The sequence below is a fragment of the Loxodonta africana genome, chromosome 24, assembly GCF_030014295.1.
Source record: "Loxodonta africana isolate mLoxAfr1 chromosome 24, mLoxAfr1.hap2, whole genome shotgun sequence".
Classification (NCBI taxonomy): Eukaryota; Metazoa; Chordata; class Mammalia; order Proboscidea; family Elephantidae; genus Loxodonta; species Loxodonta africana.
In genome coordinates, this window is record NC_087365.1 from 24,935,777 (window position 1) to 24,959,608 (window position 23,832).

A 23,832-nucleotide genomic window follows, 5' to 3' on the forward strand; every position below is an offset into this window, starting at 1 on the left:
TGCAATGAACATGAGTGTGCATATGTCTATTCGTGTCAAGGCTCTTATTTCTCTAGGATATATTCCTAGGATGGATAGCTGGATCATATGGTATTTCTATGTCTAGCTTTTTAAGGAAGCTCCATATTGTTTTCCAAAATGGTTGTACCACTTCGCATTCCCACCAGCAGGTGTAAGAGTTCCAATCTCCCCGCAGCCTCTCCAACAGTTGTTATTTCCTGTTTTGATTCGTGCCAGCAATGTCAGGGTGAGATGATATCTCATTGTAGCTTTGATCTGCATTTCTCTAATGGCTAGTGACAGGGAGCATTTCCTCACGTGTCTGTTAGTTGCCTGAACGTCATTCCTGTTCATACCCTTTGCCCATTTTCTGCAGCTTATTCTTAACATAGCAGCAGAGTGATCCTCTGAAAATAAACATCAGATTAAGTCACTTCTGGTTTATTCCAGTTCAAAACCCTGAGAATTTGCATTTCCACCCCAGATATACTGAATCAGAATCTACATTTTTGCAAGACCCCCAGGTGATTCTTACATGTAATGAATTTTGAGGACAACTGCTCTACTAGTGGTTCTTAGAACTGGTGCCTAACCAGCAGCATGACCATCACCTGGCAGCTTGTTAGAAATGCAACTTCTCAGCAGAGGTTAAACCAGAACAAACCAGTTTGAAGCCCTGCCCCAAACTCCAAAAGCCTCTCGTTTTGCGCAGAGTAAAGGTCAATGGTCTTGGCCCTATTATCTCAATCCCCTATTATCTCTGGGACCTCATTTCCTGCCACTCTCCCCACTCTCTTCACCCTGCTTCATCCACAGTGGCCTCCTTGCTGTTACTGGAGGACACAGGTGTGCCCTCAACTCAGGGGCTCTGTGCCCGCTGTGCGTCTGCTTGGAACACCCTCCCCCCAGACACTGACATCCTCCAGCTGTGCGCTCATTTGCAGCAAGGCCTTCCCTAATCACCCTACTTAATATTGCAACCTCTCCCCACCAGATGGGCTATAATTTTCTTCATCTAACAAACTAGATTTTTCACTGGTTTGTCTCCCTCAGGGCTTCCGACCAGTTCAGTCCGGTTCAAACCCCTGCTGAGAACGTGCTTCTCTAACAAGTTCCCAGGCAATGCTGATGCTGCTGGTTAGCGACCAGTACTGAGAACCACTAGTAGAGCAGTAGTTCTCCGAATGTATTATACATAAGAATCACCTGGGGACCCTGTTAAAATGTAGATTCTCATTCAGTATACCTGGGGTACAAATGCAAATTCTCAGCAGGGGTTAGAACCGGAACAAACCGGTTTGAAGCCCTGGTCTCCCTTGCCTAAAATTCGCTCCACAAGGACAGACTTTGTTAGACAGGGCCTAGCATGCACCAGGTGCTAAACAATGTTTACTAGATGAATAGAGATCAAGGCCTGTAGCCAGAGGTGCTGAGGTGGAAGGACACCAGGTATAAGCAGCTAGGCCCAGGTCCACTGACCTTGGGGCCTCCTCAGAGTAAATGGGTTGGCCAGGAGAGCTAGCCCCTACTAATGAACCACACGGGCCTGGACAAGGAGAATATTGAGCAGATGGGCTGTGATTAGAGACCTCCCACCACTCCTTACCTCCGGGTACAGCAAGAAGGAGGCAGGCCAGCTGGGGAAAATGACTAATGTTGGGTTTCTCATCAACCTTGGAAACCTGCAGCTCACAGTCATATTTTATTGGACTTAGGAAAATAAATAAATGTAACCATGTTTGCACCTCAAGTGTTGGGAACAATTCATTCCAGAAAGTTCCACCACTAGGGTCCCTGCAGGCAAGACAGGCAGAGGCCCTGTCCAAAACGCAAATAATCTGGAGGTCCCACAGGTCTGGAGCATTAGCCCAGGTGAGGCTGGACTGTTGGCCCTCAGGAGTTCAGACAGTACAGCCTCCACCCTCCCGCCAGGGCCCATGATCTCACAAGCGCAGAGTCCTGGGCAGGAAGCACAGAGCAAGGGGCATACGAGGCCTCCCTGAGAAAGTGCTGTTGACAGGAGCCCTGTAAGGTACGTCAGAGTTTGCCAGGCTGAGGTGGAGCTAGGGAAAAGCAAGAAATCAGGCAGAGGAAACAGCACGTGCTGAGGCCAGGAAAGGAGAGCATACCTGGGATGAGGAAGATATAAAGTGTGGCTGTGAGAGGGGAGGGCCCCGACGGTGGGGGCTGATGCTGGCCAGCTCACAGAGGGCCTTATAACATCATTAAGAAGTCTGAACTTCGCCTAAGGCCCCTGGAAGGCGGTGGAGGTCTCAAGCACAGAAAGCTGACCCAGCCGCAGTGTGAGAAATACACTGGAAGAGGTGGCCAGCTCAACGGGACAGCCTAGGGGTGCCACAGAAATTCTGGTAGGAGCATGGGCCTCGGCCAGGGGCTGACAGTGAGGATGAACATTAAGGGTGTTTAGAAGGCAGGCCTTGGTTACTGATCAGGTCACTCCTAGGTACCGACTTGCATAGCAGACAGGTGGGGAGTTAAAGAACACTGGGTTAGGTGCAGGCTTAGGGAAAGGGCATGGGTTTGGATTTTATCATGTCAAGTGTGAAGCAGCCATAGATGTCCACGCAGAGAGGCCTGGCAGGCAGCTGAACGTACAGCCTACCTGGGCTGCGGACACAGACTCGAGAGTCATCCAAGTAACGGTGATCCAAGCCCTGAGAACAGATAAGAACACCCCGGGGAGAGAAGCGGTGGGGGCGGGGGTGCTCAGAGAGAATGCCATCATCTAAGGGACAAACAGGTAAGACGCCCAGAAAGGCAGCTGAGCAGGAGCAACCAAAGAGGCAGGAGGAAAGCCAGGCCAGGGTGCTGTGAAGGTCTAGGGGTGAAGGTGTCCCCAGGGGCAGAGAGCGGTCCACATGATGACCATGCTGAGAATGAACACTGGTTCCACAGAATGACTTCCTCCCCCACGTCCCCTGCCAAGTTGCCACATCCCTTCTGCACCTCGGCCTTCAAAAGGCATTCTTTCCCATCAAAAACCACACACACTCTAGAATTTCATATATGTTTATTTGTATGGTAGCAACATTCAGGTATATAAATAAGGTAAGTATTTTCCAACATACAGCATATCATGTTCTGACATTGCATTTACAAAGAATCTACATGTATTGTTCAACACGGATCAAACAGGGCACAGAGGAAGGTCAGGCGTGGCAGAAACATCGATTAGTGGGCACTAAACTGGTAAGAGTACAGCAGCAGCACACAGGGACACACCTATCCGGGGAGGCCCTAGGGACCTCCACACACCCAGGAGCTGCCTCAAGGTCACCCGTGTCTGAGGGCAGCAGGAAAACAACGTTAACACCCAGCCTATCAGGGCAAGATAACAAAATTCCACATTGTCCATCCACACAAAAAGGGTGCAGAGAAGCTGACCCACGGAGAGGGGGAATCTGTCCCATCACAGAGGGGCCAGGGCAGGGTCAACACAGGGCCGACCTCTGGCAGCACAGACCTTGGCAGGGATGCGTACACAAGACTGCTTGGCACTCAAAACACTAACTTCTCCCCAGGAGGGGAGGGGAGGCCATCTCTACGTTTTGGGAAACTTTCAGGTTAAAGAGATCCTCAGAGGGGCAGAATTAAGAAGGAAGTCTCCAGCTGTCCCCGACTCACTCAACAGCACCTGGGTTCCCAAGACGCTTCTGCAGAAGGGCCTGCTGAGCTGCTCCCACCTAGCACTCTGGTCTTCCCCTTTCATTTCGTAAGGTATTAAACATCAATAAAAATTAAAGCTTGGTATCAGCATCAATTCCAGAAGGCTCTCAGCTCTTCCCTACGTAATCAGCCTGCAGATGCCCACCCAGTGTGACGTAAAGCAACAGACTATAACAGCCAGGGGCGGATTAGCCAATAGGCAAGGGAAGCACAGTGCTTACCTTGCTTACCAGCTCATCTGTACTGAACAGTTTCACATTTTTTTACCACATCAAAGATTCTGCTTCTAGTTATGGCTGGCATTTGTCTCTCTCCCAAACCCACAGCACCTTCATACAAGAGCAAAACCGCTTTTCAAATTTACAATCCCTGATAGGGACAGATTACCCAGTAAGTAAGGTAAGCACAGGAAACCAAGGTGAAATTGGTCACTACAGGCCAGTAAGTAAGCATAAGTAAGCCTGTGCTTACCTTGCTTACTGAGTAACCCGCCACTAATACGGGGTCCCCCCCCACCACCCGGAAACAGCATACAAGAGAAGCCCTTAAGAGAACAAGTATTCACCTTCTACCTGCTAAAAATCCTCTTAACCCCACTTGTATTCTGGTATTCCTTCAGCAAAGCCAGTACATGAACTCCACTCCTGCAGCCAAAGACAAAGCCATGTGGGTGGCATCAGCAAGCACAATTTACCTCGGGACAGAATCACCAGGCAGCTACAGCCTCTGGGAGCTGTTTACAGGGAAAGTTCTTTGGGGCTACAAAGAGATAGGTCCCCCAGGAGACCACTGGACAAGGCATTCTCAGCCTGATGCCCAGGGACCCGAGCCTCCAGTTTGGAGCCTTTTTCTCTATGGATAGAGAGTTGCCTAGGTCCATTAGATGGAACATGGAGGGCTCAAGCACCAGGCCTGGTGAGAAGTGCCAGGGGCGAGAGACTCTCCTGGGCAAGCCCAGGCAGGACCAGCCTGTCACAGCAGCTGCTTATTAAACATCTCCATGGCCATCCTTCCCTGAGTCAAGCCATAATCATGACTTCACTTACTAACTGAGAAGTAGAGACCATTATTTAAATACTAGCAATGAACTTTTGGGGTCTGGTCACCGTTCCCCGCTAAAACCCAGGAAATAATCCACAGCCAAGCCAGTAGTTCTAAGCTATTATTTTTCCACTGACTTGAGAATTTCACGGGTCCTGTGAGTCAACACCATTCCTTCAAAGTGAAGACTCCTCCACCACCCACCCACACACCTGCCCGCCAACTCTCCTTGTTCTCCACTCAGAAAACTAGTAAATTATAAAAACATTATTCACTCTATCCAGTCCCTGCCCTCCATTCACTCATGAACCCTCCGCATTTGACCCTTTGCTAATCGAGAATCCAGCAGAATGCCCCACATATCTGTCCTCAGTTGTCACCTGCTTCTACCCAGTTAGCGCCTTTAAGAATGAATGAAGTACGAGGCCGCAGCCCATCCCGCTGTGAAGGTACAGGCAGAGTTTAGGCTCTGGGCTTGTACTGTATCTGCTGCAGAGAAGGTGTCCATGTTCCATGTCCCATACTCTTCTTGGCCCCTGAAATGTCTGCCCACACAGGAAGTGCTGCAGGCCCTGAGCTGTGCACACAGAGTACAGCCATTGGCCAAGGGGGAGGTAGGGTCCAGAGAGGGTCACCAACAGGCCCTCAATGTCCTGGAAGTGGAGGTACCACTCGGGCAACAGGGGAGGGTCTCCTTCCCCACGGGTGGTCTAGACCAGGGGCAGGAGGAAGTGGGCAAGATTCTCACACAAACCATTCCCACCGGGAAGAGGAAAGGTTCTCTGAATATCCTTCTGGCCTTTCATCAGGCTCACCTTCTAAATGCAGTACAAAGCACGGAGACCCTGTAGATGGTTGGATGGCTTCCCTCAGGACAGTATGGTCACTTTCTAGGCCGTGGCAGGTGGCAGTGTGGTGAAGGAGAGCTCAGGCCCTGCCATTCCACCAGTCCAGGTTCTAACTACCAGCTGAATCCAACAAAAATAACTACCACTTATTGAGCACTTACTATGTGCCAGACACTAGGTTAAACGTTTACATGCGTTATCTCATTAAATCCTCACAGCAATCCCACAAAGAAGGCACTATCATCACAGCCATCTGAGTCAGAGTCAGAGGCTTAGAGTCACCAAGTAACCCACTGGGGTCATATGGCTAGTGAGCGCCAAGGCAGGACTCAGACCCAGGGCTATTTGGACCCAAAGCCCATCTTCTTAACCATCGTTCTTGGCCTCAATCAAGATGTTCCAGTTTCTCGCCCAAAAAATGGGATAATAATACCTAATCAAAGACTGCTTTCTGGACTAAAAGGGGTAACGTATCTACTAGCTCTTCGCACTGTGCCTGGCACATACAAAGCACTATTACTAGTATGGCAATTGTTAACAAACACATTGTTGGCATCGCACTGACTCACAAATAGGGGAGCCTCAGCAGACAGGCATTTGGTGGAACAGGGGACAGGGTCTTAAAATATCCAACAGACTTGAAAATTGCTGGCCAAAAAGCCCTTGACTTCACATTTTCTGCCTCTCTATTTGCATAAATCATCTACATGCCCTAAAAAACCCCCAACACTTCAGTGTCCAAACTACACCTCTCATATAGCCTCACAGTGAAATCTCTTTGCCTAAGAAAACATGGTCCCCATCCAAGTAGGTGAAAGCTTTACTCAATAAGCAGGCGGCCCCCAAACAGCCTCCAACCCCAAGAGTCTGAGTGAGTCTACCTGACTGGCTGAGGGGAGGGGAAATGATGAGGACATTTTCAATGGAAACCATGCACGGTCAGCAGCAGGAACTGCGATCCTCACTGAGAACGGAGCCCGTTTCTATGTGGAATGCAGGTGAGGAGAGGCCGGGACCAAGAGGAGTGGGCCTGGAAGAGCTCTTAAGTAAGGCTCCTTCATCACCCCTGGGTCCAAATCCCAGCACCCACCCAACAGGGAAACAGAGTCAGGAAGTGGGAGCTTTTGGTCTTTTTAAAAACTGCAAGCTGGGCAACTGTATGAAGGGTGATAAGAGGAAAAGGAAGCTTGTCTTAACCAAGAAAAGGACAAAATAATGAGGTTCTTTGGGGACCTGACAGTTTGTGTTTCAGCTGCTGTATACCATGTGCCAGAGAGCACAGTGAGAGTCTGCCACAGTGTGTCCTGTGATGTGTCCCTGACAGTCACCTGGACATCTTCCCCTTGGGCTCTCCTCTCCATTCCTGCAGCTGGAACTCAGGAGGTGAGGTGTCTAGGCATTCCTACGACAGGAAGAGTTTTGGGCAATGAGGGACTGCATTTTGGGAGCCCACCATGGGCTGGCTACATAGGGGAAGTGCCACTGCCGGACACACACATCACGCTATGTTCTCAGCAGTGGCACCCTCTGCCCTGAGTCATTCGTGTCCGTCTGTCCGTTGTCCGCCCCCCCCCTCCCGCCGCCCACCGACCTCTGTCAACAGTGCAGGGGGTCCTGAGCACGCCCGAGCTCACTGACATTCTGAAGGTCTGAATTCCAGGGTCCATCAGAATCAGGCTCCAGCCAACTCGGCAACAAGGTTAGATTCAAATCACAGGGCTGTTTGGTCTCCCTTAGGATATACTTCTGGAATTTTCTTACATAAATTAGGTTAAAGTTATAGGAAAAAAGCCCAGTGGGAAAAAATAAATACCATAAAAAGGGTTACAAAGTTTCCCTGTGTAAAGTGAAGCTACATCTCACCTTACATTATTAGTTTCAAACACACATTACAGAAGTGTACATCGCTAACAGTAAATGCAGCTCTGGTGGCGCAGTGGCTAAGCACTCAGCTGCTAAACCAAGGGTCAGTGGTTTGAACCCACCAGCAGCTTCGAGGGAGAACGATGTGGCAGTCAGCTTCCATAAAGATTACAGCCTTGGAAACCCTGTAGGGCAGTTCTACTCTGTTCTACAGGGTCCCTGGGAGTCGGAATCAACTCAACAGCAGTGGGTTTGGTTGGGTAAGAGTAAATATATTTTAAATACAGTCACACTGTAGCTACTAAAATACTCAGAATATAAAACACACAAAAATTAGTAAGCATAAATAAGCCCCATGCTGCCTGAGAGGGTTTCAATTTCAGGAATAAAACAGAAATCCGCATCTTCAGATGCTGGGAGAGGCTGAGGGGAGACACACACACGCACAGAGAGGGCTCGGAGCCCCCACAGCTGTCATCACTAAAGACAATGCAAGCTCTTAGCTCGTACGAGAAGTAAGGTCAGGCCTCCTGAGTTTGAGGGAAAGAATGCTGCAAACTTTCAGGCTCACTTACACTGCTTCCTCAAAGGTCAGTGGAGCTGGGAGACAACCTAGTCCTCGTCCTGGTGGGCAGAGCCCAAAACAGACAGAGTTCTGACTCGGCCACGTGAGCTGGGAAGCCTGCTCCCTCTGCCCCCTCCACTGGCCCAGATTCCTCACGGTACAGAGCTGATGACGCATGCCTGAGGTGCTCAGGAGGCTGTGGTGAGAATGTACAGGACACAAGTTGGAAAACAAACAAAGTCTCTAAACCAGGACTACACAATATCTATAAATACATAAACTAGCAGAAACATAAAACCACGCATGAAGTGATAAACAATGAGTTCACGGCAAGGGAGAACACACAGAGAGCTTCAACCGTTCCATTTTATTTAGGGAGGAAAAAAGGATCTGAAGCAAATTATACCACCCAGTAAGATCTGACACGGGTGTCTGTTAAAATAGTCTCTCAGTATTGCAGAGGGATGTATTTAAAGTAAATGGAGAAAGAACAACACTGCGCTATACAGACACAAGGGGGCAGTGTTCTCCTGGCTACCAGACTAGGAAATTTCTCATATTTCACCAGAAAGCACATGGGGAAACCAGCAGAAATTAAACCTAAGCTAACCCACTGGCCTTCCTGCTGGCAGCTCTGATGAGTCTCTAGCTTCAGTTTTGCAGGATCCCACCCACCCACAGGCTCTGGGATTCGCCGACCTGCTACTGCCAGGCTCCCTGGTCCCAAAGTAGTCCCACTCAAGAGTAGGTCTCAGCTGCTGGGCTCATCCTGATGCTCCCTGCTCTCAACCCAAAGACCCCACCAAATGTCCCCATGGAGCAACACAGGACAAATGAGGTGTACTTCTGTACCCAGTTTGGGGATCTTTCTCCAGTTAGAAAACTCCAGCTTTGTTACTAATCACCTTTTCTATTTAGGATTTGTTGCTGCAGGACTGACTCACCTTAAAGACAAGTATTTAGAGGAAAGGCCTAAAACCACTTGTCTCTTCCATGTCCAGGACAGGTTCAATACCCAAAGCCGCCTCCAGCAACAAGAACCTGCTCAGCCAGCATCACGGAAAAGTGGAAGGTCCCAGACAGCTCAGAAAAGAAGGACCCAGGGAGGAATGTGTCCTGCCCAGGGCCACAGAGCTAGGACTGAAACCCCTCCTGAAAGCATGTTTTGCTTTTAAGGGGACCATGGGCCTGAAAAAGAAAAGCCACTCAGCTGAAATAGAAGTAAAAGTTGAGAGAAAGGAGCTGCTTCAATCCTGCATGCATGTGTGTGTTCACACAGCGAGCTGTGAGCTCAACATCACTGGTGCACTTCAGCGACCTGGGCTCTGAGCTTGCAGGGAGCCAGAAGGCTGATTTAAGAAAATAACACAGCCAATAGGCAAGGTGCTGACACAAATCATTACACCCTCAACAGGCAATGAAAACAACCGTGGCATGGCATTAACGTATCTGGGCCCCAAGTTCCCTCAACTACACTCCATTGCTTGTTGTCTTGACAAAGAACGTGTCTTCCCAAAGTCAATCATACTCCTGTATTTAGGAAGGAAAAAAATAAATCACAGTTTAAAAAAAAAAAAAAGAGGTCCCCCAGTAAGATACAAACTACACTTAAACTGGTCACGTTATATTAAAAGTACGCATTTAATCTTGAGTACAGTCAAACCTCTAATCGGGTTAGGTTTTCCATAGTTTTCAGTGAAGTCATGGCATGACTGAAATCACTGAGAAATAAGGGATTTGTAAAACACACGCGCGCGCGCACTCACCTCAGAAGTAGTCTATACACAACACAGCAGCCACGTGGGTGGTAGGGCAAAGGACGCATGAATAACTAGAAGCTCATTCCCTCTGCTCCCTGACTAATGAGAAAGCCCCAGGAAGGATTCAGCAGCAGCAGGTCTACAGCACACACGTGTACAGCCACGTCCCTGAAAAGACAGCTAGCCGGACTGCCCATAGAAGACACTCGAGCCTAAAACCTGCAGGAAAGGGCTCAGTTACAGTACATTCTACTGCAGACATCTGAAATATGACAGTGTGGTATTTTCCAGATGATTATAATTTTTCGTGCTTTCTTAAAAAATTAAAAACTGAAAGCTTCTTTCAGCCTGTGATGAAGTAAGGGGAAACTGCATCGTAAAGCAGAGCTTAGGCTCGGCAGGATTCTGTGTAGATAGAATGCTTGTGTGGTGAATAAGCCTGTGTCCCTTCGGCCCAGCAGAAGGCAACCCTCTTCTCAGAGCTCCAAGGCAGAGGTTACCAGGGAGCACTCAGGTGAAAGCTTGCCAGCACAGCAAAGACACCCGAGCCGCGCCTCTGCCCTGCCTGTCAGACGCAGATGCTCACTGCTCTCTGATCAAGCCCAGAAATGCTGCAATCGACGGGGGGCTAGGACCACCAAGTAGATGCTCACATGCTGGGCAACACTGTCTTCCAGATTGTTAAATATTTTGTTTAAAAAACCCAAGTGGGTTTACGCTGTGACTTCTTTCCGACTCGAAGCTGTAGTTCGCTCACAATCCCAATCATAAACACACAGACTCTATATACAGATATTTTTAACAACAAAAAAAAATTCTACCAAAAAAAGGGAAAAAAAAAGTGAGTTCAAGCCTTGTCCTTGTCTAAGTCACACATCAGCTGGGCTTGCCTGAGACCGCCCCTTGCTCAGTCCTGCTCTCTCAGCACGGCGGCCCCTACTCATCCGCAGCGGCTGTCAGCATCCCCTTGTCAGTCAGGTGAGACTTGAGCGTGTTAAAGATGTGGAGCTGCTGCTCGGGCCGCAGGGTCAGGAACTGCTGGATCAGCTTGCTCGGGTTAGGGCCCCTGGAACAGGAGGGGAAGGAGCAGCACTGAGCTGGGGCCTGGCTCTTTCTAGGGCCCCATTAACGAGTGGCTGCTCCGACCACAGGATTATCTGGACTAACGGAGGGCAGTGGGGCTAAAGGGAATCCATAGGAGTCACACTGAAAACTGCATTCACACTTGGGAGGCTTTTCCCGCGAGTCTGGAGGTAGCTGACACTCTTCAATTTCACCATACTTACAACTCCGCTCACTCGGTCCAGGTGGGAAAGCACTGTACCTGATAAAACTGGCGATATAGACGTTGACAAAGGTGGCCATCAGATACTGGCAGTCAAAACGATCCATGATGCCTCCGTGGCCGGGAATGGTATTGGCAAAGTCCTGTTAGAGGTGAGCGAAGGGTCGATGAGCCTGGACTCAGCCAGTGACCAAACCCCAGCCTAACAGTCCCACCCCATGTCCTGTTTGTGTCCTGAGTAGCTGAGGTCAACAAAAAGGGAGAATTAAACATCGACTCAAATGCTGAGGCTATCATAGGACACAATCTTGTTAAATTACCAAATGTTCTTTTAAAGAAAGCTACGCTAACAAATAACTGGAAATCCAACTACTGAATTTTCTTGGAGACAACACATTTTTATTTAATCTACCGAAATTCAATGTATGGACCAAGAAGAACACACACGAATAGCCTGGTATCTTGAAGAGAGTGGTGGTTGACAGGGTAGAGCCAGTGGAAAAAGGCAGAAGATGGGTGAAGATGGGGGAGAGAGTGAGACGGGAGGAGCCTGGCTGGGAGACAAGGAGAAACACCGACAGGAGGGTTTTCCTACTTTGATTTTAAAGGCTCGTTTGAATCCACTTGCAAAGAACCCTCCAAAGGGGCCGATGAGCGAGGCAAAGGTGGACAGGGCAACGCTGTGACTCTGGAAGGGGTACATCCAGACCGTTTTCTGAGAGAACACAATGTACAAAAGTTAGATGGCCACAAGCCCAGCCGTATTCCTGTTAGCATCCATCACTTACGAAACTAAAATTTCACACACACACACACAATAGTGAGAAGACTGGATTTTTGTTTCTTTTTCATTTTTGCATCCCTAATGTCCGGCTTAACTGAAGACATTAAGGTGTTCTGCACTCAATCTGCTGTGTAAAATGCTGCTTTGGTTAAAGAAAAGCCAGCCTCACACAGACTAACAGACTACGTCATTGAAAACGCAAGGGTATTTTGATAGTCTGTTCAGATAATCGTGGATCTCCTTCTCTGACATTACACCAGAACTTGACAAGTGGTAGTTGCTGGAAGTTAGCTGCAGGGTGGAACCTGAAACCCTACCGATGAACTTTTCGTGCCCTGCTCCATGCGCCTCCTGTGGACTGTTAAGCACTGGGAACGGATCTCTCACTCACGCGCGGCTGGATAACACTATGCTAGTTCAGAGTTATGTAAGTCTCCCAAATGCAGACACATTTGACTACATAATACCCCCAAAAATCATCTCATCCTCGCAAACCTCAGTAGGAAAGTCTAAGTATTAGGGAGCTGTCAAGCTCACAGCAGCACATTCAAGTTTTTAAAATTCTAATTTTCACTTGAAAGCCAAATTTATACCTGATAACAATGACTGTCAGTTGTTCCCTTGAAGTGACAGGCTCACTCTGTTCACTTTCAAGAAAATGTCTGGCAAATACCCGGGTCTGAACAGCTATAGTTTGTCACTTCTTTTCAAGTAAAAATTATGTTTTTAGAAAAAAAGAGCCAGTTCAGCTCACAATTCAAACCACCACCCTCGTGCCTTTCCTTTAGGCAAGCCTTGTGCTTGGAGGCAGCATACTTGCCATTTCGCCTTATGTATGCTTTCCATTTTGTTACACAGAATATTAAAAAGATGTGTACTCAAGGTCAACACTTCAATAAAATTAACTTTACTATTTCATCAAAGACATTCTTCAGTGAAAAGGGCTTTTTTTCTTGCAAGCGTGAGGCGTGAAGAATCCAGTGACTTCTAGCATAATCTGGTGTTGCAGCCTTGATTCGTACTCTGGGGCCCAACAGCACTACCCACCACAGCTTTTGCACCACCATGGCAAATGCCAACAAAGGGAAAAAGACAAATAATGTTACAGGATTAGTACGAAAATACTGTCTCTGCAGACCCCTAGAAAGGATCTCAGGGTCCCTTGAGTACCCACAAATAAAGCACACAATGAGAACCACTGGTCTGAACGATATGAGGTGGAAGGAAGGGTCTCTTGCTGCCCTCACCCTGAACTGGCCTGAGCAACTATCCTTCATCCTAGGTCTCAAGGCTTTGGGGTGTTTTTGTTTTTGTTTATGGGAGGGGGCCTCTCGCTCTGTAGTCACTATCCAATCGAGGAGGACCTGAGGCCATTCATCCATCCCATCCACATACCCAGCCAATGACCGACTGGATCACCCCGGGAATGTTGTACTCCTGCAGGCGAAACAGGTCTGAGGGCTGACAGTCCACGGTGAAGCTGTTGGTGTCGTTGTTGTACTCCACAGGGCAGACGAAGTATCGGTACCCAGACATCACATAGGACAACTGAGGATGAAGGAAAGATGAGCAAGTTCTAGCCATCCAGCCTGGCCACCAGACACGGCATTTGAGATGTTCCTCACACTGCCAAGCACCTAACTGCCAGCTGTGTGCTAAATCAGAGGCCCATGCTTCACTATGTGTATATTTTACCTCCATTTAAAAATAAATAAAAATAGACATTCACGGCCCACTGAGGTCCCACAGGTGATAAATACACACATACTTGCCCAAACCCCCAGGTCCTAAAATAATTCAGGAAAGACCTGAAGGAATTTAGGCAAAGCACCAAAAGCAGCTTCACCATTTTGGGGGAGTGGAGCTACAGTCCGTATCCCTCAAGATCTCTTAACCTAATGATAAATGGAGGGTGGAGCGGGACAGTCGGGGGCAGACAGCCAGGAGGAAAGAGGCTGAAGAGTTATAAAGGTAGGGAGGTCGGCACTAAGCTAGACAGCTCTGAGAATGGAGAGACTGGCCTGGGGATCAGAAGCAGGGCACCATGTTCCCAGGAGGGCTGCAAGATCACCCACCTCCAGGCAGGGCACACATGGGGGAACCTGGGTTTGTGTGGCACATCACCCCTTACTCCTTCTCTGCCCCTGAAATATCACATGTCTGGACAAGATGCTGCCAGCTGGGTGTCACCATGCCCCACTGAGGCATGAGGGAGGGCAAGGTGTGCACGGCCACTGCTTCTCCACCACCAGGCCCTTATATGAAAGGTGGCTGGGGAAGGACAGCCAGCACTGTCCCTGGTGGTGATGGTGTACCGTGCTTGGCCCCTCTTCAGCACAAGGTCACCGATTCAGCAGGACAGACTTCCTAAGCTTGGGAAACACACTCTCTAGCCCTGGACAGACCTTGGATGGTGGGTGTGAGGCCTCCGTCCGCTCCCCCACCCTGCCGGGCGCCACCACCTACCAGGAGTCCAAACACCACAGTGGCAAAGAAGCCCCCAATGAAGCCTTCCCAGGTCTTCTTCGGGGAGAGCTGTGGACAGAAAGCAAGTTCTTAGCAAAGGGGTTTGATAACTCAGGCTTTGGAAACTATAATTATTTACAAACACCTCTCTATTATAAAAAACCCCATTCTCTTAACCCCCTCATCTTCTAAATTTCCCCAGCCTTGGTTTCCTTGTTCCCTCTCTAATCCCCCCCAGTTTCCTTTATGTTTCAATCGGTCACTCGGATATTTTAAATACATTAAAAAGCAGTACATTAATTAAACGACAACATTTAAATCCATATCAAAGCCTCAAAAGTGTGCCTATATAGTCTGATAAAAATATTTTCCTTATTAGCTTTTTTTTTTTCTCCTGAGCGGTTGTCAATGTTTTCTCTTAAAATTAATTTATGATCAGCTCTTGTGGGCCAGCCTTCCCCAGGAAAACATAACGACATGGCCACAATACACACCAGCTAGATCTCTTCTCTGCCTCTCAGGCTGATCTGCTGGCACTGAAGGCTCCACCCTCCCCTCACCAGGGTATTTCGTATTAGGGTAATCCACTTACCTTGATGAGCGGGGTTCGACCAAAGAAAAAGCCAAACATATAGGCCATGATGTCATTACAGATGACACAGGAAATGGGGACGATGAACCTAGGAAATAAAGCAAAGTTGAGATCAACTGTATCAAGACCTCATACCTTGCAAGTCCACGAAACAATGCTATATGTGGGTCTCAATATCAAAATAACCCATTAAGTACCTGTAACCCATTCAGGAATAACTGAAAAAGAAATAAAATACCAAATAAGCCAAACCCAGCACCTAGGAGCTGACATGTATTACCGAATGACTACTAAGAAATGGAGCTGACATCTATACAGTGTCATTTGCTCTTTTTTATTATAAAGTGATATAGGGAAATGATATTACAAATTCAAACAGTAAAGGAAAAAAAATAAGTTTTCCTTCTTTTCTCCACCCCATCTCCATTCTCAAAAATAACCACTTTTACGCATTTCTGATTTTTCTTCCCGTAGTTACCTCTACAGTTCTACCTAATACATTTTGCAATTATTTCATGATTTATTTCGTTTTTTTGTTTGTTTATCACTAGCTCCTTTGAGTCCTACTTTTCCCAAGGACCGCACTGAGAACACCACCACAACACACAGCTGGATTTCCATCTCTGCTCCCCTGCTGATCTGGTCATCCTCGCTGCAAGGGGGCGGAAACGGGGCATTTCCACGGTTGCACATCTCTTTCTCTCTTCTCTCCGCACTCTGACAGTCCCTTTCTTTTTTTAAGCTCTTTCTGTTATACGTAAGGTCTTTATGAGTCAGTACCAATTCAACAGCACCTAACAACAGCATTAGAGCTTAACGTAATCTATATTAATCTCGGTTTCCTGGCCCCTCTACCTCAGGCAGGATTTTCTGACTTCCTGTTTAAGGGAGGGGTTCAGGGCATCTGTACTCTCCTTACTCCACTCGCCTCCCAGCCCCTGTAACATTATTTTACTTTGTCAAGGCTTCTAACACATTTCCTTGGCTATTATTACGTCTTCTAGTTAGATTCTTAAAACCAGTAACTAGAGTTTTGTTTTGTTTGTTTACTGAGACTATACAGAGCACAACACACACCAGTTCAACAACTTTTACGTGTTCAATTCAGGGGCACTGATTACATTCTTCAAGTTGTGCGACCAGTCTCACTTGCCTTTTCCAAATTATTCCTCACTGCTCCCTAAGTGTCCTATCTAATCTTTCCAGTTGCTGTACTCAATTTGACCCCATATAGATACAATAACTATAGAGTTTTTAATATTATCCACCATTCAAGTGGCATGTTTGGCCGTAAAGACTCAGCACACACCGCTCTTAAGAAATACCTAACAAAAACCCTGAGAGCAAGAGAAAGATTTACATGTCTCCCCAAGCTATTATAATTGTTTTAAATATAATAATGCCTAAAGCTGACATCCACAGGAGCTAGTCTTTGTTCTAGGCACTTTACATCTATTTACTAACGCATTCCTTACGAGGCTGGTATCATAATAACCCCATTCTAAGATGGGGAACAGGCACAATCTAGGATCTTAAACACAACAGTCAAGTGCCTCCCCGTTTCAAGTGCCTCTCCCACGGACACCAGGATATGCCCTCACCTTTTCTTCACATAAAAGATCTTCCAGCTTCCTGAGTCACCCTGCTGATTTCTATCAGTGTTCACAGATTTCCTGTTGAATCTGCCCTTGATTTCTGGAATAGTCTACTCAGTAGAATATGCTATTCTTTTGACAAATTGCCACATTCAATTTGCTAATATTTAATTTAGAATGGTTTACCTATAAACGTAAGAGAAATCAGTTTATCATGCTTGTTCTTCCCTTCCTATGCTTGCCGGTTTTGGTATCAAGGGTTAGATAAGACTCAGCTGTTGGCCCACTTGATCCTGGTTCCTCTCCCAGGTGTGGATTCTTAATCAATTTTTCAAACTCTTGTATAGTTTCTGATCTATTCAAGTTTTCTCCTTAAAATTTAGTCATTTACATTTTTCCAGGATATCACACAAACTTCCTCTAGGTTTTCAAACCTGTTGCCATACAATTGCACTGTTTTTGGTTCTTTAAATGTCCCTGTTCCCAGCAGCCTACCCCAGTGGTTCTCCAAGTGTGGGCCCTGAAGAGCAGCAACAGCAGCACATGAAAACATGTTAGAAATGCCAATTCTCAGGCCCCGCCCCAGACTTCCTGAAGCAGAAATTTAGACGTAGAGTCCCGCAATCTGAGTTGTAACCAGCCCTGCAGGGGGCTCTGATGCAGCTCAGGTATGAGAACCCCTGGCTGGGAGGCTAAGGCAGCCCCCCTCTGCACAGGAGAAACAGCTGCTGAATAAAGAAGAGTCCCCACCGCCCTCACTCACCAGATCATTCCTTCAAACAGGTTGTGAATAACGAGGTGCGACTGGGTCACAACAATCAGCAAGGTTACGTGGGTCCAGCCAAACTGCAGAAGACACACAGTAAGCTCTACCTACAATTTACCCTGATGATAACTCCAAAGAACAGTCAACACCAAATAGAAAATTGCAAAGAAACTGGCAGACAAAATACCTGCTTCTAAGCCGGTCTTTTTGGAAGTAAAAAGGGACCAGATTTGGTCTCTGGGAGTTAACACTTTGTGCCCCAGCTACACTCCCCATCTCAAGTACCCCCACACTCAGCCAAGGACAGCAGAGCATATTCCTAAGTGATCTTCCTGTGCTCTGAAAGCCTGAGTACTTTCTGTTTTCTTAACAAGTATTTATTGAGTACTTGGGGCACTGAGGGGCTCTGGTAGTGTGGTGGTTAAAGAGTTTGGCTGCTAACCAAAAAGGCTCACAGTTTGAAGCCACCAGCTGCTCCTCTGAAACACCATGGGGCAGTTCTACTCTGTCCTACAGGGTCGCTGTGAGTCCGAATCGACTCAATGGCAACAAGTTTTTTGAGGCACTCAGAGAGCAGACATTCTCAAATTGAGGGAGAGAATCATCGGCACCAAGTTGTGATGGTTAATTTTATGCGTCAATTTGGCTAGGCCATGATGCCCAGTTGTCTGGTCAAACACTAGTCTAGATGTTGCTGAGAAGGTATTTTGTAGATACGATTAACGTTTACAACCAGATGACTTTAAGAGAGATTATCCTCAACAATGTGGATGGGCCTCCTCCAATTAGTTGAAGATCTTAAGAGCAGAAACTGAGGTTTCCCAAAGAAGAAGAAATTCCATCTCAAGACGATAACATAGAAATTTTGCCTCAGTTTCCAGACTACCGGTTGGAATATATATACACACATATACATACACACACATATATATACATATACTCCACCACCCCCACGAGTTGAAGGCAACTCTGAAAAAAACTAGCAATACATGCCCGCGTGCGCGCACGCACGCACGCGCACACACACACACACATACATACCTCCTACTGGCTGTTCCGCTGGAGAACCCTGACTGATACACAAGCAATGTACGAGGCAGGATATTTGTGAAGCTTCACCTGAGCCTCACCTGGAGCTCACTGTCAGGGCCCTAGTAGAGAGGTTACTTAGGGTATAACTAACAGAGATTGGGCCTAGGTGGACAGCAAGCTGCCAAACTAAACAGGTTCATGCCCCAGGTTCTAGATGCATACAGAACTGACTGAGTGCCAGAGTTCCGGTTTTATCACAGAAAGAATGGACGGCCTGCTGAGTTTCTGGACAGAACTTCACGGAAACCAAGAATCCTGGCACGCACACACACCCCTCCTTACCATGTAGAACTGCAGTCGATAGTGCTTCTTGACCAGACTCAGCACAAACATGCAGAAGCCTAGTGTGAGGAGGGAGAAGGAGAAAGGACAGAATGAATCACATCCTGTGTTCATCTTTGCCCTGGTCATTTCTTTCAACTGTGCTAAGGGTCCCTTGGCTAATTCTTAGCAGCAGTTAGCCAGTGCTCAATTCCAAAGCCCCGGGGGAAGAACAAGCTAGTTATCCGGAGAAGCAGTCAGGAGGAGAAAATGACTCCTTCAAGACAATCAACATGTTGAAGGCAGTATTTTAAATCTTGTAGACCGCACTCAATTTAGGACACTGTTTGTCTAGTAGGCATGTTTTGTTCCTAGAACAGGGGTCAGCAAACCAGGGCTTTGAACCAGTTCAGAACAGTTCAGCAGTTGCCAGCATAAATGAGGGCAGCACAGCAACCACATCTGTTGCCTGCAGGATTTTGACCTGAGTAGGAAAACAAAAACAGTGGTGCCTCACTCAAGGATGGCAGCCGACTACACCACTTTGAATGTGTGTGGCTCTCCACAGTCCTGCCAGTAATCCAGTCTCCTGCACAGATCCCGAAAGTTTCACAGAGCCTGATATAGAAGACTGGATTATTGCCAGAACTCTGGAGAGTGACACACGTCCAAAGTGGCGTGGTTCTGCTGCCATCTTTGAGCAGGGCATTGCTGTCTGTTCCCTGACCAAAAAGTAAACCAAACCCATTGCTGTCAAGTAGATTCTGACCCATAGGGACCCTACAGGACAGAGTAGAACTGCCCCATAGAGTTTCCAAGGAGCGCCTGGTGGATTCGAACTGCCGACCCTTTGGTTAGCAGCCATAGCACTTAACCACTACGCCACCAGGGCTCCGTCTATTTCCTAAACCCACTGCCGTCAAGTCGATTCCGACTCATAGCGACCCTATATGACAGGGTAAAACTGCGCCATTTCCTACTAGGGTCAAAATTCAACTGGCAACAGATTTGGTTCCTATGCAACGCACCTACTGGTTGGCAATTACTGAACCATTCCGAACCGGTTCAAAGCCCGGCAGCAAACAGCAGCCAAGCCAATTGCTTGTTTTTCTAAATACAGTTTTACTGGAACACAGCCATTCCAACTCACTTACAGATTGTCTACAGCTGCTTTCAGCCATAATGGCAGAATCCAGTAGTTGGGATAGAGACCATGTGCCCCCAAAGCCTAAAATAATTACTAACTGGACTTTTAAAAAAAAAATTTGCCAGCCTCTGTCTAAAGAAAGGAACCCTGGTGGCGCAGTGGTTAAGCGCTTGCTGCTAACCGAAAGGTCAGCAGTTCGAACCTATCACCTGCTCTATGGAAAAAAGATGGGGCAGTCTGTTTCCATAAAGATTACAGCTTAGGCAACCCTGTAGGGCAGTTTTACTCTGTCCTGTGGGGTCACTATGAGCCAAAATCGACTCAGCAGCAATGGATTTAGTTTTGTTTTTTCGGTCCTAAAGAATGGGGGTAGAGCAAGGTCCTCCTGGAACAGGGCCCAGACCAGCCCGGCGTTTCTCTCACTCTGACCCAGATGGTGGCAGAGTGTCTGCAGCCTACCCCCTTTTTCCAGCAACAAAAAGGGATTTTCACCCACAAGTGTGCTGAGGCCTTGAAAGCAGGTCTGCCCAGACGCCTCTGACTTATCCCAGCAAGTGTGTGGCTGTTCCACTGCCCTGAGCTCCCCATGGTAGGGGCTGCTTTCAGGATCTGAGGGTGTTCTTCTGAATATCCTCGATGACAGCAGACCCCCCGGCGGTGGATTTTATATGTGAATGGCCAGGTACCTTTCACAGAGCCAAAGTATTGCTACCACCTTGATCAAAAGTAAGATCAGACTAAAATTAATGATAACCAATTTCTTGTGTGCCTCATAAACTGGCTTTGAAGGCAACTCAGAAATGAACAAACCTTATTAGAATATGTGTACAGTCTTAACTGAGTTTATGTTAAATAGCAGTTAATGTTTACCAAGTTTTAATATATCTGATTTAATCCTCACAGTAACCCTGCAGTTTTAGCTCCAGATTACAGAAGAGCTAACTCAGACTCAGAAGGATGAAGTCCTTGGCCCCCTAAGGTCACGGACTCTTTTTAAATGGAAACCCAGGAAAATTTCCACCACGCTGCAAGGTCCATAGAGGCGGTCTCCTAAGATACTACTCTGAAGTAAATGGTCACTTGGTTTTACATGCAAGCTCCTGGATTTTTGTTTTGGTCACACCACAGACTCCGATAACAGCAGTCAGGACAGACCATGGTATGCTGCCTTCCAGAAGAGGCCAGAACACAGGACAGGTGGCACAACACTGTAGCCCCCTTCTCCAAGCCACAAACCCTCCTTGGTCTCCATTTCTCTTATCAGAAAAGAGCTGCCATAGCAAACACCCGACTGTGCCGTCAGCTCGCTCCCCTGCACAGTCCAAGTTAATGTCATCCAAACATCCCATGAACCAAGAGACTCCCTAACTCCCACTCAACACCCATAGGAAAACCATACAGACACAAGAACCCACGACCCACTTACTGTGTACCTGTTAGATACAGAGTAAAGGAAATGAATCGGTGGTATTTGCTGAGAATTCGCAAAGGCTCCTCTCTCTGGACCAGAGTGAAGAAGTAATCCGTTACTGTTTCACCATAGAAGAAATAATTTACACACAGTAGGAAGTACCTGTAGACAGAGACAGGTCACTGCACTGCACAGGGAACCCGCGCTGCCTCTCTGTGGTCCTCCCCGCCGCACTCCTCCCTGCCGCAAGACCTCCACGTGAGTCACAAAGAACAAGCAGAACTTGTTCTCTGGTAACACTGCTGGTGAGAGGTTTCTCTGGAAACAATTGTGGCAGCTCTCTTCACTTACCACAAACCTGGGACTCTTTTTACCCCTTTTGCGGAGTTTCCAAACCTAACCCTAAGAACACTCAAACCATAAGACCCTCCAAAATGTGCCCCCATCCTTTTTCCCTGGACTTATTTCCACTCTTCCCAAGAAGATGCCTCCACTCTTGTCAAAACAGTTTACGCTGCCATTCCCAGCTGCCTGCTTTGCTCCTGCCTTTTCCCTGGTTGGAACATCCCCTCCACTTACCCACTGTTCACTCATTGCTCAGACCGTTTTCTTTGTAAAACTTCACATATCTGTCTCCCTTGCATTTCCAGGGCGAGCAGTAGTTGCTCATTTCATTAGACAATGAACTACGGCCCATCATCTCAGAGTACCACCCCTCCCCGCAAGCCTGGCTCCGATGGTCAACCATCTCTAACGTTAACTCTCACTTTTCTATATCCGCTCTCCTCAACTGGAGCTCCTCGGAGGGAGGAGCCATAGGTCTTATACCTCCCTGGGACTTTAATAGCCACGCAGCCACCACTGCGAGCACTGGTCAAGGATTCTAAGATTGGGAAAGGGTGGACAGTTTCCCTTTACCATTGTTTTTTTCAAGTTGTTGAAGTTCAGGAACTCCCCGTCTTAGATTTATTTTCTGTTCCACACACCCAAAAACTTCCTTTGGTAAGTGACCACAGGCCAGAGGTCAGACCTCCTGAGTGTGTTAACAAAATTCCAGACACTGCTTTCCAGCCACAGAACAGCCACATCTTAACCCAGATGGCCATCACGGGTCCATCTGGAGGCTGGGAGGCAGCCCGCCCTGTTGAATGGTGGGAAAGCACCCCTGGGAGGGGAATACCCAGCCTAGTCTGCACACATCGGCTCCCTTGGCCGGGACCAAACTGTTGGGGCCAAAACACTACTCTCTAGCCTGGCTAAACCACAGAAATCAAACCCTGTGTTCCAGCGTAATGCGATGAGAAGGGCTTGTATTTGCACAAGACTTCTCAGCATCATGCAATGTTCTGGTCAAATGTCACCAATCTGTTGTTGTGTGCCACTGAATAGACTGCAACTCACAGTAACGCTATATGACAGAGTAGAACTGCCCCACAGGGTTTCCTAGGCTGTAATCTTTATGGGAGCAGATTGCCAGGTCTTTTCCCCTCCAGAGCAGCTGGGTGGGTTCGAATTACCAATCTTGCAGTTAGCAGCCAAGTGCATAACCACTGCACCACCAGGGCTCCTTAGCATAGTATAGCTGGTAAAGCAGGGAACTTCGGATCAGGAAGGGTCTCAGATACCATCTGCTCTACAGGTTTTTCCGTTGTTTTTGCTTTAGGGTAGCAGAGCCCTTTCCTAGGAAAGGCAGAGAAAGTTTCTCTGGAGGAGGCCAGATCCTGTATGCTCAGTCTTGCTCCTGCCCTCTGGCTCCCAAGGCACCTCCTAGGCACTAGGGCTCCAAAACCACAGTTTGAAAACTACAAAGTCTCAACCACCTGCTTTAGAGGTGAGGAAACCAAGTTCCAGAAATGGTAGCACCAAAACCATCCAACTTGCAGACAACACTGGTGAAATGCGGGGATGCTACAGCATGGGAAATACATTGGTCCAGAAAAGGGGGCCATGATGAAGCACCTGAGGGGCCCAAATACCAAGGTAAACGTGCCCATAGAGGTAGCTGGTCTTAGTTTCTTCTGGAAGATTCCAGACACCTACCTGGTAACTACTAAAACCAAAAAACCAAACCGGTTGCCGTCGAGTTGATTCTGACTCATAGTGACCTACAGGGCAGAGCAGAATTGCCCCACAGGGTTTCCAAGGAGCAGGTGGTGAATTTGAACTGCCAACATTTTGGTTAGCAGCCAAGCTCTTTAACCACTGCGCCACCAAGGCTCTGGTAACTACTAAAGACTCCTCAAAGCTTAGCCGCACAATCTGGCCCATGGAACACCCCAGGCTTAAAGGTTCTGTGCAAGTCTGTAGCCATCACTCCTGCCTCCTACCCACCATCACTGTAAATAGCTACCACAAAGCACTTAACCAAATCTGCTACGGATCCCTGTGGGGCTAGCGAGCTTACCAGCTGAGGGTCCTGAACCAGGGTAGGTCATAGGAGTGGTAGACATTGTAGCCAATAGTGATTATCTCATGGAAACACTTAATCTGAACACACATCACCTGTGGGACACAGAAAAATTAGAAAAATTAGATCCTTATAATCTTTGGAAACAAAACCAACAGGTCATGGGCTGTTATGGATTGAATTACATCACCCAAAAAGATATGTTGAAGTCAGGATCCCTGGTAATCCGTGAATGTGACCTTGTTTGCAGGTATAAGGTCTT

At 47.6% G+C, this 23,832-nt stretch overlaps 1 protein-coding gene across 4 annotated transcripts in view; it reads right to left on the reverse strand.

Moving 5' to 3' along the window:
* Positions 1 to 8,350: 8,350 nt before the first annotated feature.
* CDS2 (CDP-diacylglycerol synthase 2) overlaps positions 8,351 to 23,832 on the reverse strand; it is a 68,785-nt gene continuing 53,303 nt past the window's right edge. For all 4 annotated transcript variants that reach the window (XM_010591538.3, XM_064275805.1, XM_064275806.1 and 1 more), the window contains exons 4-13: positions 23,568 to 23,665; positions 21,186 to 21,325; positions 18,627 to 18,685; positions 17,250 to 17,332; positions 14,892 to 14,979; positions 14,300 to 14,368; positions 13,229 to 13,381; positions 11,645 to 11,764; positions 11,089 to 11,192; positions 8,351 to 10,830 (exon numbers count right to left, since the gene is read on the reverse strand). In XM_010591538.3, the coding sequence (XP_010589840.1) occupies positions 10,701 to 10,830; positions 11,089 to 11,192; positions 11,645 to 11,764; positions 13,229 to 13,381; positions 14,300 to 14,368; positions 14,892 to 14,979; positions 17,250 to 17,332; positions 18,627 to 18,685; positions 21,186 to 21,325; positions 23,568 to 23,665 (1,044 nt within the window). In that variant the 3' untranslated portion in view covers positions 8,351 to 10,700. The remainder of the gene's footprint in view (positions 10,831 to 11,088; positions 11,193 to 11,644; positions 11,765 to 13,228; positions 13,382 to 14,299; positions 14,369 to 14,891; positions 14,980 to 17,249; positions 17,333 to 18,626; positions 18,686 to 21,185; positions 21,326 to 23,567; positions 23,666 to 23,832) is intronic.